At 38.9% G+C, this 17,999-nt stretch overlaps 1 protein-coding gene across 2 annotated transcripts in view; it reads left to right on the forward strand.

The window, feature by feature from the left end:
• elovl1b (ELOVL fatty acid elongase 1b) overlaps positions 1 to 16,153 on the forward strand; it is a 20,134-nt gene extending 3,981 nt beyond the window's left edge. Inside the window, exons 2-9 of one of the 2 annotated variants that reach the window (XM_042481690.1) lie at positions 8,023 to 8,132; positions 12,530 to 12,632; positions 12,714 to 12,904; positions 14,063 to 14,143; positions 14,230 to 14,286; positions 14,370 to 14,475; positions 14,806 to 14,942; positions 15,767 to 16,153. In XM_042481690.1, coding sequence (XP_042337624.1) covers positions 12,563 to 12,632; positions 12,714 to 12,904; positions 14,063 to 14,143; positions 14,230 to 14,286; positions 14,370 to 14,475; positions 14,806 to 14,942; positions 15,767 to 16,093 — 969 coding nt within the window. In that variant the 5' untranslated portion in view covers positions 8,023 to 8,132; positions 12,530 to 12,562 and the 3' untranslated portion in view covers positions 16,094 to 16,153. The remainder of the gene's footprint in view (positions 1 to 8,022; positions 8,133 to 12,529; positions 12,633 to 12,713; positions 12,905 to 14,062; positions 14,144 to 14,229; positions 14,287 to 14,369; positions 14,476 to 14,805; positions 14,943 to 15,766) is intronic. The other variant, XM_042481683.1, reaches the window with a different exon arrangement.
• The last annotated feature ends 1,846 nt before the right edge of the window (positions 16,154 to 17,999 follow it).

Raw genomic sequence — 17,999 nt, forward strand, 5'->3', positions numbered from 1 at the left:
GTCATGACTTAGAGCTACAAGCTCTCTGTTGTCACTGTTGCCTTAACATACTTATGCATAAAGGCTGTCACCAGAACTCCTCCAAGAGCACATAGTTATGATATCAGTTGTTCAAAACTCTATTTCCATAGTCCAGTGTGCTCTCCATTATACAGCTGTTGTTTTCCTTCATTTAAGGTTTGATGCTTTCTTAACATTTTCACATTTTTTGCATTTTCTTTTGCTGATGATCTGTAAGTTCTGTTAAAATGTGTGCTGCTGGATGGAAACCCAAGTAATATTCCGTACAATTGAACTTGGTATTGTAGCAAAGATATAAAAAACCAGTAAACTACACGTTGTTTCCAGATGTGCATCTTTCAAACTTGTGAGTAGTATGGTTAAACAATTTTCTGATGCCAAAAACTTGAAAAATAATTAAATTGCAAAGTTAATTTAAGCAAAGTCCTACAGGCGTTTACATTTAGTTTCAACATTCAGATATCAGGAGGATGTTTCAGCACTTACAGGGTTGTTGGAACATTTAAAGTGATGGCTTGTTTTTGAGCAGGACTACTGTGGGCTCCCGTCAGAACGTGCACATTTTCATACGGTCTTGAGGATTGCCTCCCAATCTTTACCTGATATCAGACAGATTTGTGAACTCGGTGGTGGGTGGAATAAGGTCTGGATCCAGGCAGCATCGGTGTACCCTTGGTTCCTTTTTGTCATAGATTTGGCCATCATTTCAATCAGTTAGTTATACATTATACTATCCAAGTCCATCACTGAGAGCGGAGAACTGAAACATCTTTTAAAAATAAATCAGATCAGGGAGCACAAGCAGTCAGATGATCATTCAGGTATTTAAAGGTGTGTTGTAAACACCCATCACAGTTTATAGAACACTTTTGTGATTCAACTTTGACCTACAGTACTTGCATGATTGTTTGCACACTGTTTTCCTGTGCGGTGAGAGATTCTTTTAGACGATACAGTGAATTTACATTTGGTTTCACCCCTAAAAATACCCTCCTTCCCCTGACGTTACTGTGATGTCTGTATGTTTCTAGTTCTCTGCAGTTAGTTTGAGTGCAATTTTATCAGAACCGATGGAAAGCTATAAACAAACCTCGTTATAATCATTTGAAATTAAGTTTTAACATTGTGTAATTATTGGCTCTATTAGGTGTAAACTAGCTTAATTCTATGCTGTAACAGTTCCTAAGCATAATTTTTTGCAACTTCATACCTAACCAGATGCAACAACGTTTGCTCATAACTCAGGAGGGATTAATGATTCTGCAGGTCCCCCTGTTAGTACCGCAGTATGTGGACTTAGACCGAGTGATGCCACCATGCAAATGCACCTCCCGTTGTGCTCACTGCACCTGTTGAACTGCAGTTGTTTCCCCACAGCCTCCATCACCTTGAGCTCATTCATAAGGACGCGATGCTCTATTGTTGTGTTGTGGAAAGTTCCAGAAATCGGAGTCGTTGAGACCGGCGGAGGGGACAGAGAGGAAGGGAGGGGCATGAAGAGAATGAGACCAGTGTTGGCCTTGTCTGAATAGTTGCAGGTAGGGGTGATACTGCGCCCCCGCCACCACCTGCACTCACACCCACCCACACACAAACACACACACACACTCGCACACAAACACACACACACACGCACACACACACACACGCCCACAGGCAAACACAGTGAAAGAGAGATGGTGGAAACATGTCAGCTTCCAGACAAGTTCAGCAAGATTCCTGTGCTGGGGGGGGGTTACTACAGTTACTACGGTTACTACAACTTAACCCTTTGGTTGTATGAATCTAGTTATCTTGTCTTAAATTAGTTTTTAAAATGGATACGTCTTGTTAAATTTGAATATCAATAAGTCTGCGGTATTCATTTTTATCATATCACAAATTTTCCATGCATGGCTGGAAACTAATGGGCCCATTCAAATGTAGAGGGTTATTAGCAGTTATTCTAGACAGATGACATAAGTGAGAGTAAAATTATTATTATGATTATGCAGATGACAATGTCGCATGCCCATGCATTCTTATATTCAGGCGTTGCAGAAAAGAGATGCAGAGGTTATCCTGTGATATTTCTTCTAAAGGAGTGCCAGCCAGAAAAGTTTTCTGTAGACAGAAGTCACTAAAGGGATGATTTTTTTTTTTTTTACTGGAGGGATTGTTTTTCTTTTAAATACTGTGTTGCGTAATCTTTAGAAAAGTTAATGCAATAAGCCCGAATTTACCCTGAGCCTTTATTGTAAGTGTATCCAATATTAGATTTTTTAGGCTACATTTTACATTGACCTGTTTTTTTCAGTTTTTGCAAATATGTCACAGTCCATCCCAACACATGAGCTGTGCTTGTTTTGAATGATTCGGTAGTGTTTTTTTTTTTTTAACATCTTTGGGTAACAAAGCAGCAGAACGAGTTTGGATGAGATTGAGTTGTAACCTGTGTGGAATGAGACCGGCTTTTTTTGAATGCACATCTTCTTCAACTCGATTGTTATCTTGAGACACAGTTATGACAGACATATTTAGACTCAGAGGACCTGGGCCCCGTGACATCGCTGTTACTGAAGCCCAGGAAGTGCACACTGACTAATGCTTTTTGTTTTCTCCTGGATGGGTTTGTCATCCTGCTGGCTTGACTGGAATGTATGTTATTGTTTTTGCCAGGTGACATTAGTGACATTCACTTAGCTGGTATCTTTTTCCACTTGGCACTCACTCAGTGTTGTTGCTGCCATTCGTGATTTTCTGCTGACTTGATTAAAACTTTGAGCACAGGAAGAGACCAAGATGTAGCAGGATTAAGGACAAATGTAATTTTTGTTTTTTTAAAAACTTTGTTTAAAAAATATCTAATAAATCTACCTTGTACCTTGTAATAAATCCTAATCAGAAATACTTTATTGATCCCCCCTAGCAAGGCATGGAGAATTATAAGTAGAGATGAGTACCAGCACAAAATTTGTAAAAAATTATAAAAAGGAAATACAGTGAAAATAAAAACACTTAGCACTTGTATGTGAAAATTTAAAAAACAATAAATACATAAAATTTGCTGAGTGGAAAGTGTGTAAAAAATATTAAATATAAATATAGTAAAATAAAATAAAAACAATTAGCACTAGTATGTGAAAATTTAAAAAAGATAAATATGTATTATGTGTTGAGTGTGTATAAAATATAAAATATAAATATAGTAACAAAAAAAAAGAAATACAGTAGAAATAAAAACTATTAGCACTAGTGTGTAAATCTTTAAGATTATAAATAGGTATAATGTACTGATTGTATGAAGTGTGCAAAATGTAAAACTATATGCCTTATGCTACAACACAATGTATAAAACCAGTATGTAAAGTAAGAAATACAAAATATAATATCCTGACAAAAAGATGGCACCAGTAACTTGAAATACACCACTAGTCTTAACTTTCCAAGGCAATGCCCTGACTATGATCCGGCACTTCAGAGCAGCATCATATCTTGATAGAGGACAATTTTCACATTGAGTAGTTTGACCTGAGATTTGTACTTTGGCAGCAAAGTCGGACTCCTCACACCAGTGTGTGACATGCTGGTGGAAAATTCTGAGTCTTGTGCTCGCTGCTGTAATGCGTCAGCTGCACAAACTTTCCTGTTTTTACACTTTCCAAGTTATCAATACTTCAAAATTAAGCTTCAGCAGTATCAAATACACTTGAAATCCACACCCAGTCGAGTTCAATTGAAGTAGCGCTCATTGCATTTCAAGGTGAAGCTATAGATGTGAGGTGACCAAGTGCTTTATGTACTGAATTTTTTTCTCCTCCAAGACACGCTCGTGCATTTTGTTTGGCAATGTGTCCCAGAAACAGGGTGTATCTACAATTCATGTCTAGGCTCTGGAATCTGAAGCATTAAGAAGTTTACAACCTGCTAATACTTTACTGCTGAAGCCTGATCAAAATTGAATTACATGAGTATTATTGTAGTTTGTGCTTTTATCCCACTTATCACATTGCAACATTTAGTTTTTTACTGATTAATTAAAGTAACTAAATGTTGCAAAGTGGATGAGAAAAGTGGGGCTAATCTGAAGCCAAAATGATTTTTGATAGCAAATTGAAATATTTGATTTTATAGACATGCCCCAACTTTTATTTCTAACTCCTAGCTGTTATTACAAGTTTTGACAAAAAAAAAAAAACTGAGATGCAGCAACAGTCACAAGGGGCACTAGTAGGTTACTGACTGTTATTCATCCTCCACTTGAATGAATGACTTATGTTTTCTGTCACTACAACAATGTATGTAGTTCTTTTTTGTCTTTTAAATTTTTACATCTGAAATGTATTTTGTGCCTCTAGGGAAACAATACTTTTGGTTTTAACTTTGGTAAATACACCAAATAGTTGACACTTTCACTTCACAAGCATTAACATGGGTATTTTTAACTTTTCTCACATGACTTCTTGTGGTGTCTTTTGTTTTGATGAAGCCTCTTTCTGTCACACACTGGCATAGTGTGAATGAAGTCAGATGATATTTTAGTTTCTGAAGTTAATCATATCAGCAGTCATAGGGGTTAATAACTACAATCCCGATTCCAAAAAAAAAATGTAAGTAAAAACAGAATGCAGTGATTTCTAAATTCTTTTTAAGCTATATTCAGTTAAATACAGCCTACAAGATATTTAATGTTCAAACTGATCAACTGCATTGTTTTATGTAAATATGTTTTTATGTGATGCCTGCAACACGTTTCAGAAAAGTTGGGACAGGAGCAACAAAACAATGCAAAAGTTGGAATGCTCAAAAGACATCTACAAATTTAGGGATTTCACCATTTACAATCCATAATATCAAAATATTTACAGAATCTGAAGAAATCTGCATGTAAGGGACAAGGCTGCAAACCAGTATAAGATGCCTGTGACCTTTGACCCCTTCAGTGTCACTGCATTAAAAACCAACATGACTGTGTAAAGGATATTGCTACATGGGCTCTGGACCACTTCAGAAAAACCACTGTCAGTAAACAGTCTGTCGCTGCATCTACAAATGCGAGTTAACCTATCTATGATACTTTTTATTGATCTATTATGTTTTTATTACTCGATTATTATAACAAATTTACCAAAAATAAAATTTTTAAAACTTGTCATACAACGTAGGGTGTTATTCCCCAACAAAAAATTAAGTAATCTGTGTTTTACAGTCTGATATAAAGTCTCTCCAAAATAAAATTAATGCAGCTTGTTCCACTCAAGTTAAAGGAATGTAGTGCAATCTACATTTAGCAAGAAAACCAGCAAAATAAATAAAACTAATGTAAAATTCAAGTCACTTAACAAAACAGTTACTCTTTGTTACAGTAACAAACCTCATGTCTAGCAGTCCAACAAAGCATCTTACAGTAAAATTAGTGCAATTTGAATAACACTATAACTTTTATCTAACAGAAATTATTATAACTAGTCCATTCTTTCTGCATCAAAATGGTCCAACCTTAATTGGGCCATAAGGCATATCGCTGCCTGCTGATACAAGTGCTGTATTTTCATATTTACAAGCACATATTCCACAAATTTATGAAGTTATACAAGCTCCTGCACGGTTGACAACCTCGTCCTGTAAACATTTCAAAATAAAATGCATTGTATTTGCAGCTGATGGCATTCTGTCCACAAAGTCAAATAGCTTTTGTTTTGAAAGGGAAGCAAGGACGTTGAGGTGAGACAAACATCTTTGTATTTCCTCATCTCTGTGACAGAAAGAGACTTTAAACTGCCGTGTAAAGTGGTATAGAGTCAATGTTATCATTCAGTTTGTCAGCAGTCTAGTCCTGCTGACAAACACAAGCCTCACACGTAAAAAAATGGTGAGCCACCGTTTCTCTAGATCTGCTGCGGCTGACATGCAGCTCAAATGTGCAGTGTGCACGCTCTAACTTGATCTAACATGAGCGCCAAAACAAAAAAACAACACGCTCGGTGCTGCTCACGCTCACAGGACGCGCGCTGTGTGAAACGGTGCGACCACTAGGTGCGACGCCTTAACGCACGTTACGTGAATCGACGTATTTATATGTATTTACACGTCGCCCCAGCCCTAATCCAGATTGATTTTATGAAATCTGAACAGCAAATAATCACATGAAGTCCGATTTTTGCAAATCCAAAACCACATGTGGAGGTGGTTTCAAATGCGAATGAATCAGAATGAGTGTATATTCACAAAAACTAGTTCACTGGTGTTAACATTAAATATTTTTGTACTATATTTAATTAAACATAGGTCGAAAAGGTTTTGCAAATTATCGCATTCTGTTTTTATTTATGTTTTACACGGCGCTTCAACTTATTTGTAGTCATTCGTTTCTAAACCACCATAACGTACGTTTCCTGGCGTTGCTTATTAAGCAAGGTGAAGAGGGGTGTTGGGCTTGCAGGACAAGATTGCTACCATGTTTGAAATGGCTCTGTCAGCGACTATGGCAAGGAGTCACTCATCAAGGAGTGATGATTTGTTGTCAGGTGTGTTTTGGTATTTGGAGGAGGGGTTAAAATGCACTGTCCATCACCCCCAAGTGACAGAGTGACAGGTAAAACCAGCCCAGTGGATCAGATACACAGCAACAGAACTGAGGAGGGCTTTTACAGAGACAAGATGTGTGTGATTTGAACAGGCAAGTTCAAATAGTATTTACAACAACGGCATCAGACTATATGCTTGTAAATGTAGTTAGACTTCTAGAGCTTGTATTGCTGTTTGCATTTTACTTAAGCCTTTCAAAGCTAAATTTTGAACATGAGCTGGCTTTGCGATGCTTTTTTGTTTTTGTTTTCAGTCAAGTGTGAACGCTTCCTTATTCATTGATTTACAAATATGCCACTTGATCTTAGAAACTCTTGAGTATTTAAACCATTGTGCACGGACAACATAAACATCTAGTTATGTTGCAAATCTGAAGGTATTATGAATGAATCCGTAGGGTTTTCCCCATGCATGTGGCCATTTACATGATGCCAAAGAACTAAAATTATCCATAAACAGGAACATGTGACAACTGATTTTATGTTTTGTTCTTCTTTGGAACAGCTGGGTGTGGCAGTGAGATCAGAGTAAGTGATTTCTTATCAAGGAAAGCAAAATCTCCTCACACGGGACGCTCTGAAGAATTTAAAGCATTATTTCATGAGTCATGTCTTCCCTCTGCAGCAATCGTTTCAGTCTGTCATTAGTGTAACTCTCCAACCCTGAGCAAACATCAAGCTTGTACGACTGTTTATGTCACTGCCTAGGTCGAATGTATAAGATTTTTCTCTGTGCCAAATATCACACAACAAAAGAACACAAATTTAAAGAAATGCAGCTACTCAAGACTTGTTTCAGGTATTTTAGCCATGACCCTGATTGTCTCCCAACACAGAGAGAAACATGGAAGCTAGTTTTGCCTTATGGGTGTTGGCCTTGTTGAGAGGCGTAACAATGGCCCCCTTCATGATAACAGAGTCTCCACTGATTTCTCGCCTGCTGCCTGTGAATAATATTATCAGCCCACCCCTTGGTGAAAACTTACAGGGCGACTCCAGTGTCGTGTGTGTTTCTGTATGTGTGTTTCAGTGGGTGGAGGGTGTGATATTGAGAGTAAAAGGTGGGGACTTACTGAATTTGGGGCGTCGGTCACAAAGTTGCAGGTTGCATTTTATTTTTTGGCGTGAGAATTTAAATAGGGGCTATCTCTCTCTCACCCCAGTTACACTCTGTCTTGGCGCTCGCTCGCACACAGTGCTCGCTCTCTCTGGCTCAGCCTCCTCTCCTCCCTCTCTCTCTCTCTCTGTGAGGTAGTTATTCATCCACTGTGTGAGTCAGGGAGGGTGGGGATTTGGAAGACTGCTGTACCAGTCACACTTTGTCAGTTTACTTTCTCATTCCCTTATCCCATCTCTCTCTCCCTCTGTCTCTCTCCCCCCGTCTCTGTTTCTCTCCCTGCTCTGCTGTTCTGTCTTTCTGCTGCTGCCGCCCCAGCCTGCCTGCCCTCCCGCCCTTATAGTTTACAGCAGCGCTTTGCCGTCCTGTGAAAGAGGAGTCCACTTTGGCTTTTGATGATTTAAGGGGAAAATTCTTGTCTCGACAAGGTAAGTTGCATAACGTTACATAGAAGGTGAACTAACTCATGTGGAGTCTGCCCACTTGTTGAGCAGCTCAGGGTTTGGGTTTTTTTTTAACCCAGGAATGTTTCTGATCTTTCGGTGTTTGATGATATAAGGCTGTCCTGGTTAAAATGTCTGTTTTTATAGCGGATACTTCACTGTGTGTTTGGCTAATGGGATCCTGTTTGCTCCTGATTTTTTTTTTTGGTTCATCATTAACTCCTACTTCATGAGTGTGAGCTCCCTTTTTCCATCCCTATGATTCATTTACTCTCATAGGAAATGTTCCCCCTCCCTTTCCGCTGTTTAATATCTCCTTTGTAGAGCAAACCAGCCACCTCGTTGTCAAGGTTATATTGAATGAATGATTGTGGTGGCTCATACAGAAGAAGCAACGTTGTGGTTTTATAGAACTATTAAAACAAACTTTCCATGGACTGATATAGCTGCAAGGGCTGTAAATCACGAGCATTTCTGCTAAGAGGGGACAGAAGTCAGTGCTCAAAGGTAGGGTGGCGTTTAAGAGGTCATGTGACTAAATTGCTTCACTCTGTCATGGGCAGACACTTTATGGACCCCTCTCACAGTTATGAGGAAGTTCCTGTCCTTATGGGGAATTGCTACTAGTTTTGCTGATACAGCTGAACAGCACTGACAGCTGAACAATGAAGTTCAGTTCAGTTTATACTACTGGTCCAAATTCTGAGGTTGAAACACAGGCCTTTATCCCCTTGACCCTGGAGCAACATCAGTTTTCTTGTGTTGCATTCAGACGCCTGAATTGGTGTGGTTTCTTTTGAAACATGGCTGAAAAGGAAAAAAACCCAACTTGGCAAGAGATGTCCCACAAGTTGCAAGAAACTGGGAAAAGAAAATGACCTGATCATTAGATTAAAAGGAGAGAAAAAATAAATGATAATAATAAAATAGGGGAAATGTCCAAAAAAAGAAATATTATTTTTTACATTTGTATTTATTTTTTTGATAAATTTCAGGTAATTGCCTTATAAATTGTAACTTGTTGCCACGTTTTTGAAATAAATCAAGCCAATTTGCACAGATTTCAAAGGGTTTAATAGTGGAGTGTAGGAATGATTAGTTAAGTTTGTGTTTAAGTTCACTGATAACTACATGCAGGAAGTGGCACAGAAATATCAGAGCAGTGATGTTCACTGAAAGGTTGTTAGGGGTGTACGATGCATTGATCTCTAAAGATGTGTCGATTCAGTGACCAGCGATCCAATACTATTGATGCAAAGAAAACACCAATACATCATCATCAATCATCTTTAAGATATGCATTGATTTTGAAAATCCCCCGTCACATCTGTGTCACCATTTTTATTCAAGCACACCTCCTTCCCGAAAATTGTATGGTTGTCCAAAGAATCAATATATCGTATCATGATAAAACCTGTGATTTACATCGCTAAGACTTAGTTGTTTTTGAAAAAAGGTCTTTGCAAGCTGATGAAAAGTTTTGTGGTTTCACTAAACTGGAACGAGAGGGGCCTCATTTTCAATTTTCTCAAAACTTCTATCTTAATCTGGGATATTAGGACAACAATATTGTTTCCTTTTTCTTCTTAGTGTTCATGATCATAAGACTATCCCCCGACTCACACAATCCATTTTATTATTGGTCAATATTCTCTAAAAAAAAAAAACAATCACTTCCAAGTGAGTCACATATTACATTTTCATACAGTAGTGTGAACATGAAAACTGAGATTTAATAACTTGTATTCAATGAAAAGCTAAACCTATCGATTGTCTGATTTCCGAATAAACTGTTTCAGTGTTTACAGTGTGTTTGAACAAACTAAATTTGTTTTCTCATGTACCTCCATTAAACTATTAAAATGTAATTAACTACCAACCTAATTAATGGAGAATTCTGGTTTTAAGAACTCCTTTTTTAAAAAAATTTCTCCTGGAAACTAATTATGAACTTAAATTCAAACCATGTGATGTGGTCAAACTGCCAGCACACAATTCAAGTTACAGTAACCAGAACATTACCACTTACCCGACCAGACCGTCACCTGCTCAATTTAACTGTTTAAGCATTTTTCCTCAGAACAAGACAGAGTCTACACAACAGACATGATGGTACTCTTGTTGAAATGTGAGGCGCCTGGCCAAATGCCTCACCATCGGTTCAAAAACAACCACAGCGTTTGGTGTAAGAGTTTGCTGAAATGTCATGTATCTGATCTGTTATACAACACACCTTCATGGGCACTTCTGATGATAATGGCCGTGCAGATGTTATATGTTGTTCTGGAATGCTGAACGTAATCACCTGGAAGCTGAACAAGAAGATTTGCCAAAAAGATACAGTGCTGTTGACATTGTTTTGTGGTTAACAATTGAAAAACCCTGAGGGGAACAAACTGCAGGGGGTGTCTACAAAAGAGAGGAATGTCCAGTTCGTGAGATGTAATCTGAGCTCACTGTAGATGTGTGCTGTTCAGAATCGTTTGAACTTTGACACAATGAATGCACAAAATAAGCAGATCAAGGACTATTATGTTTCTATTTTAATTGAACAATAAGGGCGACATCTAGAGATGTTCAGATACCATTTTTGCTCTCTCGATACCGATACCCGAACTTGAGTATCGACCAATACCAAGTACCGATCATCTGATACCATCGCTTTAAAAATCTTATCAGCTGTGTACTGCTAATCCTGAAGGCCTTGCGCACTGTACATGGTGGTACCATCTTGTGTAAAATAGTGCCTATAATGTTGACATTAAGTACTGACCGAAAATCAATTCCTTTTTGGCCTCCATATAACAGTAGTTGCCATTGACTGCACAGTTTACCTTGCTGTGTAGACTACTGTTTTAAAGAGGAGAGGAATAATTAATTTACGGGATAACTGCTGTTTATCTGGGTGTAAACATTTTTTGAGGTTATAAGTGTATAATGTGGCATCGGATTGGTGCTTAGACGACTCGCAGATACCCGATCCAGCATTTTAGGCAGTATCGGAAGCATTTCTAACACTGGCATCGGTATCTGAACAACTCTAGCTACAGCTCACCTCGCAGTTTAGGCAGTATCAGAGGTATTTTTTTACACTGGTATCAGAACTTCTTTAGCTACTGCTTGGTATCTGTGTATATTTTTTGCACTGTGTAAGGTAGTTTTTAAAATTGTAAGAATGTATTTTATATTAGTTGCCTTGAAAAACAAGTATGCACAATTTCATTTCCTGTGTGACATCCTGTGATACCAGACAGCATTTTAAAAGCTGATACTGAAAGCAATCTAACATCCTTAAATTTAAATCCAGCTCATTGCACAATGCACTTTAAATGGCACCATAATGTATGTCTTCTTGCTGTTTGCTTGAGCAGCACCTCTGTGAGCTCCCTGCCCTTCATTCCACAGCATGAAATTATTAGCTCTTAATTATATTGGCTTAGGGCGGGCTGCTCTTTAGGCCTTGGGCAGTGAAAAAAGTCAGAGCTTTGTAGATAGTACAACAATGGCGTTGTGAGAGGAGACCGCACCCTGCATGTCCTCTACTTTGGTGAATATGCTCTACAGTTTACACTTGATAAACTAAGCCTCTGTCAACAGAGAAGTGCGCAGGTCTAAGCAACATTCGTATGTGCACATATTTGTAGTTGAGCTGATGCATTCAGTTTACAGTGGCAAATCTCCAAGAAATGGTTACCACATAAGGAGAAGTAATACTTGTTAGTTTAAGGAACTTGAATAACAATGTCAGGGTTCTGCAGATTGAGGTATTAGTTCAGTGATCAAGAACTCTTCCTTGTTCGCTCTGAGTTGGGTTCATTTGAGGAAAGCGGTTTGGGTGTTGTGTCTTAACTGGCATAACTCCTGCACACAAACAGCCAGTGGAGTGCCGCCTCACTGTGGGATCAGGGATGCCCTCCCAGTTGCCTGTGGCACCTCCTATCTGATATCAGGCCATGTCTCATGAGTGGTTAGAGCAAAGCATGCTGGGATTTTTTCTTGGGAAGGCTTGTTTGGTGAGAGATGAGCTGCTCTGTCCCGGTAATTGCATTTCAATCCCACTGAATCAGGGAATGTCTCGAAATGCTTCTCCTAGAAAGGCATTCATTGGTTCTGCGTGAACACAAGGAAGACCCAAGCAATGAATAAGACATGTGGTTTTTATTTTTGTCAGTTTTTATGAAATCCAATCCAAATCTTATTTTTTTTATGTATCACATCCATAAAAAAACATCATGTTTAAATAGACATGTCTGAGATTTGCATCTTAAAAAAGTGTAAAAAAAAAAAAGTTTTAATTGAGTGATGTTTCACTCTTTTATTTATTGTCATGGCAGTGGTGGAAGGATGTTGATTAAAGTAACATTTTTTTATTTTTTTTGCAGATAATTGGGTTTCAACAATACAAGACGGCAAAAATGCTTCGGGAGATTCAGGAAATCGGCTCACATGCCATGGATATCTACGACTACCTCTTGGCAGGACTTGGTTAGTAACACACCTGATTAAATAAAAAATATTACTTACTGTGTGTTTGTTATTTAATGTTTTGGGATTTTTTTTCTCTAGATCCGCGGCTGAAGGGATATCCACTGATGCAGAGTCCCATTCCCATGTCCGCCATATTGCTGTGTTACCTTTTCTTTGTACTGTACCTTGGACCTCGCTTAATGGCCAATCGCAAGCCCTTCCAGCTGAAGGAAGCCATGATAGTCTACAACTTCTTGCTAGTGGCACTGTCGATATACATCGTCTATGAAGTAAGTCACCGTTGATTAAAGTCTAACATTTGTGTAGGTGTAATTACAAGGCAGCTCCATCTGTGGTATTTTGCATTTTTGCTGCGGCAAATGTTGATAATAGTCATAACTGAAAGGGTTAATTTGGTCTTTTTTAAGTGCCTTTATCTTGCCGTCAGAAAATCCTTTCTGACAAGAAAGCTGAAGGAGTTACATGACTCTTTTTAAAGCCACCAGACTCCTTTGTCAAAAATACAAATTTTAGTCTACTAATGTGTTGCCGAGCTGCTATGCTAGTTAGCGGGTTAGACGAATATTTCTCATATGGAAGATCAGTTAACACACAATTCACAAAAGGCTCGGCTCCGTCACAAAGGCTACAATCACATTACAAGCAAATGTACCACAAATCCAATTCAATTTCTTGGCTCTCGTGTGATCCACATTTGACTTATTAATTTCTTTCAGAGTAGTTTGCACACAGAAATCCAATCTTTTATTTTTTTATTTTTACCTTCTCCAGTCAGATCTGGGCCACTTTAATATGTGTTCATGTTTTTTCCAATGCATCTTTTTTTTCCATGTCATATGTGGGAAAAAAAGACAGTACACAAAAAGACAGTACACAAAGATCACTCAGCATACAGTGTTGGGAGCGGTCCGCTGAAACTATTAAAGGTTGACGTGGACGAATCGCTTCCCCTGTCAACAACCAAGAGAGCCTGAATTCCAGATGTTTCTGACACAGCTTGCCTACATATTGAGTCCTGCTGTGACCGAGTTGTAGTTAAGTGATGACAGAGAAATTGCAACGTAACCCTGGATATACTGAAGTTTTGGAGAAACTGTTCTCCGTGAAACCCTCGACATCGCAGCCACAACTCGACTGACTCTTCTCCTGCATCCACATCTCTCTCCACAGTACTACAAGCCATAGCTGCGAATAGAGAGATAACTTGTGTTCCTTCGTCTTCTCAACATATGACATATTGTTGCTATGTCATTCTTTTTTTTCCACCAAATGCCTTTGTCATGCAAATGTGACGTTTTTTTGTTGCTGTTTCGAAGGGCATGTGTAGTGTTTCAGGGCAAAAATCTGCTCATAATGTTGTCAGATATGTAACACTTCAAAATGACTACAAACTTAAGTCCCCATATAAATAAACTTTTCTTATGTAGTTCCTGATGTCTGGTTGGGTTACAACGTATACCTGGAGATGTGACGCAGTTGATACGTCCGACAGTCCTCAAGCACTTCGAGTAAGTCCTCTGTGTAAGTCAAATGCAATTCATGATTAATATGAAGTGAAAAGATTATTTGACCAGCTCTTTATTCTCCTCACCAGATGGTCCGAGTGGCCTGGCTGTTCTGGTTCTCCAAGATCATTGAGCTCATCGACACAGTAAGTTCAGTCTTTTAATCAACCGCCTTGGTGTGTAGTTGTGTTCACTGTGGCTTCAACTGATCGATATCTTCTTTGTTCAGCTGTTCTTTGTGTTGAGGAAAAAGCACGGCCAGGTCACCTTCCTGCACATCTTCCACCACTCCTTCATGCCCTGGACCTGGTGGTGGGGAGTCGGCTATGCACCTGGTGAGTACATATTAACTACATTTTGATTTAGCAGAGTTTGAAAATGATTAATGGAGGACCAATAGATCGTTTTTCACTCTGCATACCAATCTTGTACATGTTGACCCGTACAATCAGCAGCACTGTCCTTCATTTGGTTTCTGCTCTTTTCTCCTTAAACGACCCTTAAAGAAAGCTTGTGCAGGCTATCTGCAAAGCATTACGTCATAGGAAAACCATTAACCAAGAGCCTGACCTTGCAAGAAAAAAATGAAGAATGTAGAGGTCGTAGAGGTTTTACTGGGAGGTTCTGGTCTGAGTTAGCCTAATGCTGTTTGATCATTACCCCAGGTGGAATGGGATCTTTCCACGCCATGGTGAATTCCACCGTCCACGTCATCATGTATTTCTACTACGGCCTTGCTGCTGCTGGACCTCGCTTCCAAAAGTTTTTGTGGTGGAAGAAATACATGACTGCCATTCAGCTGGTACGGTCACCCTACACTCTGCCGTTTTCTGTGTAATTTGTTTGATCATTAATTTTTAATTTTAATTTTGCTACTGCAGGGATCAGTTCCAGGACAGCATGACATAGCTTGAAGGCAGTTATTTAGAACCTTTATTTGGTGTCTTAACCCTTTGAAACATGGATTGATATTACTTTTCTGGTGCTGTACACAAGTATTTAACCCTATGAGGTAATTGGTATGATTGCCTTTAAAAAAAAAAAAAAGGTGATGAGCAACTTGGCACCAAATGTCCTGCAAATTGGAAGAAATTAGTAGAATTTGAAAATGATTTTTAAATATTATTTTAAAAACTATATGTTTAATTACATAAGTATATATTTGAAGTTATTTTTACAGAATTAGCTTTTTTTTTTTTTTTTTTTTTAAGATATTTTTTTGGGGCAAAGGGCCGAGGCTGGAATCGAACCCACAGCTGCTGCAGCGAGGACATAGCCTCTATACATGGGGCCGCTCTATCCACTGAGCTTTTTAATCACTTTTTTTCCAGTCTTGTCTTTTGATTTTGTTTTGTTTTGAGGTTCTTTTACTTTCCTTTTTTTTTTTAATTTTTGCTAATTTTCAGGTAATTTTCTTGTACTTTTGACTGATTTCATTTTTTCTTAAGTTGCTCATTGCCTTTTTTCAAAGAATTCAAGTCAATTTGCTGAGGTTTCAAAGGGTTAAACTACTCTGGTTCTTTCATTATGTCTTTAAATGTCATGTTAATGTTTTTGCTCTCAGACAAATGCCTCTAAATTTATTTTTAGTAAGTGCTCAGCTGACTCCTGATTTCTTCCCAACAGACCCAGTTCGTCCTGGTATCTCTCCACGCTACCCAGTATTACTTCATGGAAAGCTGCGACTACCAGTTCCCCATGATCCTCCACCTCATCTGGATGTACGGAACCTTCTTCTTCGTGCTCTTCTCCAACTTCTGGGTCCAGGCTTACGTGAAGGGCAAGAGGTTGCCCAAACAAGACTTTAAGCCGTGTCAGAACGGCACGGCCGTCTACACCAACGGCAAACACCACGAGAACGGCATCAACCACGGAGCCACCAATGGCACCAGCAACGGCTCTACTCGCCACGAGAACGGCAGCGCTCACATGAGCAAGATGAAGAAGGCCTAGGATCTCCAGAAGGAAACACCCAAGAAGTATGACCCAGCGAACCTGTTACTACGGTTTCAAAGATAGTTTTGGCTGTGTTTCTTTTCCTGGTTTTCAGTTGTATATGCAACACATGGGGAAATGATGTGGTCAGTGATTTCCACAGTTGGAGTCCCATTTTCGGTTGGTTTATTTGTTGGTTTTGTTGAGTTGGGAAACCATTTATGGCACAAAATGTATGAAGAGAAGATGTTTTCACCTAAGTGTTATCTTCACTGATGTTGCAGCAACCTCCCAGTTCAGTATCACACTGATGGCCTTTCACCTCACTTCCTTCACTACTTTTTGACCCCCACATTGTCCCGACCTCCCTGTGGACAGATAACTGTACAGTTTCTATCGAACTTGAAAATACTTTTTGTAAATAGTTTAACAGCAAAACAAAAAAATAACTAATTGTATTGGTATGCTTTAGACTTTCTAAATTTTGTTATATTGTGTATTTTAAATTAAATGCCAATAAATTCCATTTTAAATTATCTTATACGTTCTGTGTGTCAGTACTTTAACTTGCAGAAAGGCAGCTCACTATGTTTTAGTTGTCGGGGCTTTGCAGGAAGACTTTGACATTGTGTCGTGTTGCAACAAAGAAGAAAAGTATTTGCATTGCTTGCTTGAGCCTCTTGTCTTTGCCATCCCAAGTATGCGGAGCAAGTAGGTGGTAGACAAGAGCCCCATTCTGCTTTGTTGAAAGAGATTCATCGTGAGAGGCAGAGAGAGAAAGCATCCTGCACGCCGGATCTACACCCACACGATTCAGCCATCAGTTGGGTTCGTCTGGGTCAGAAATGCACTCATATTTCCATTAGCAGCTCGAGTGTAGGGTTGTTTTTTACACTCATTCAGTCTGCAAATGGATGCAAGCTAAATTAACAAGCGGTTTGTTAACAGAAACAGGCAGGTTTTCCTTTTATTGCAACGTATGTGGTAGCTGTAAATTTCAGAAAATGTATGGAATTTATGATTTGTAGGGTTAAGGCTAGGGTTAGTTCATTTCCATAAGAATCCATGCACCTGAAAGTACTATACTATGACTTTTTTTTTTATAATTTTTGGACAACTAGTGTTGCACACAAGATGCTGATTGAACTTATTACTGTGAAGGTGTGCCTTGGGATTGTCATAATAACAGGTCACTTTGAAAAAAAAGAAGTTTCATGGACCTCTTTCCACAGGAGGAAAAGCAAAGATGAATCTGATGACATCAACGATGGCTCAGACAGAAAAATGCCACAGATGTTGCAGGTTTTGAGGGTGTGTCATTGGCATGCTGACTGCAGGAATATCCACCTGAATGTTAATTTCACTGCTACAGAGTTTCCCAAACTTCTCCTCAAGCACCACTAATGCTGCATGTGGTTCACGTCTCCCTGCTGCAACCCAGCTGGATTAAATGATCAGCTCGTTAACAAGCAGCTTCAGGAGCTCATAAGGAGTTGACCATTTGAATCAGCTGTGTTGGAGCAGAAAGAGATCCGAAACATGCAGCACTAGTTGTACCTGAAGAGAGGAACTGCACTACTGTAAACTGTCTCAAATGTTGTTTCTGAGAATTTGGCAGGACATCAAACCTGCCTCACAATTGCAGGCAATGCAATGATAGATGCATTTCTGCACCAACTGTCAGAAACTGTCACAGGGTTGACAGTTGATCAGTATGCTCATGTCCTCACAAGTGTCTTGACCTGACCAAATGTAAACAAATTTGCAACAAAAAAAGGAAAATAAGTCTTTTGTGTGCATAAAAAGTCCTAGATCTTTAACTTAAACCTGTGGAAAAAAAAAGGAGCAAAAAAAGTGTTGCATTTAAATGTGTGTTTGGTGTAGTAACTATGGTTATTGAACCAATGTGGAGGAAAAAATATAA

Source organism: Plectropomus leopardus, chromosome 3 (assembly GCF_008729295.1).
Source record: "Plectropomus leopardus isolate mb chromosome 3, YSFRI_Pleo_2.0, whole genome shotgun sequence".
Classification (NCBI taxonomy): domain Eukaryota; kingdom Metazoa; phylum Chordata; class Actinopteri; order Perciformes; family Serranidae; genus Plectropomus; species Plectropomus leopardus.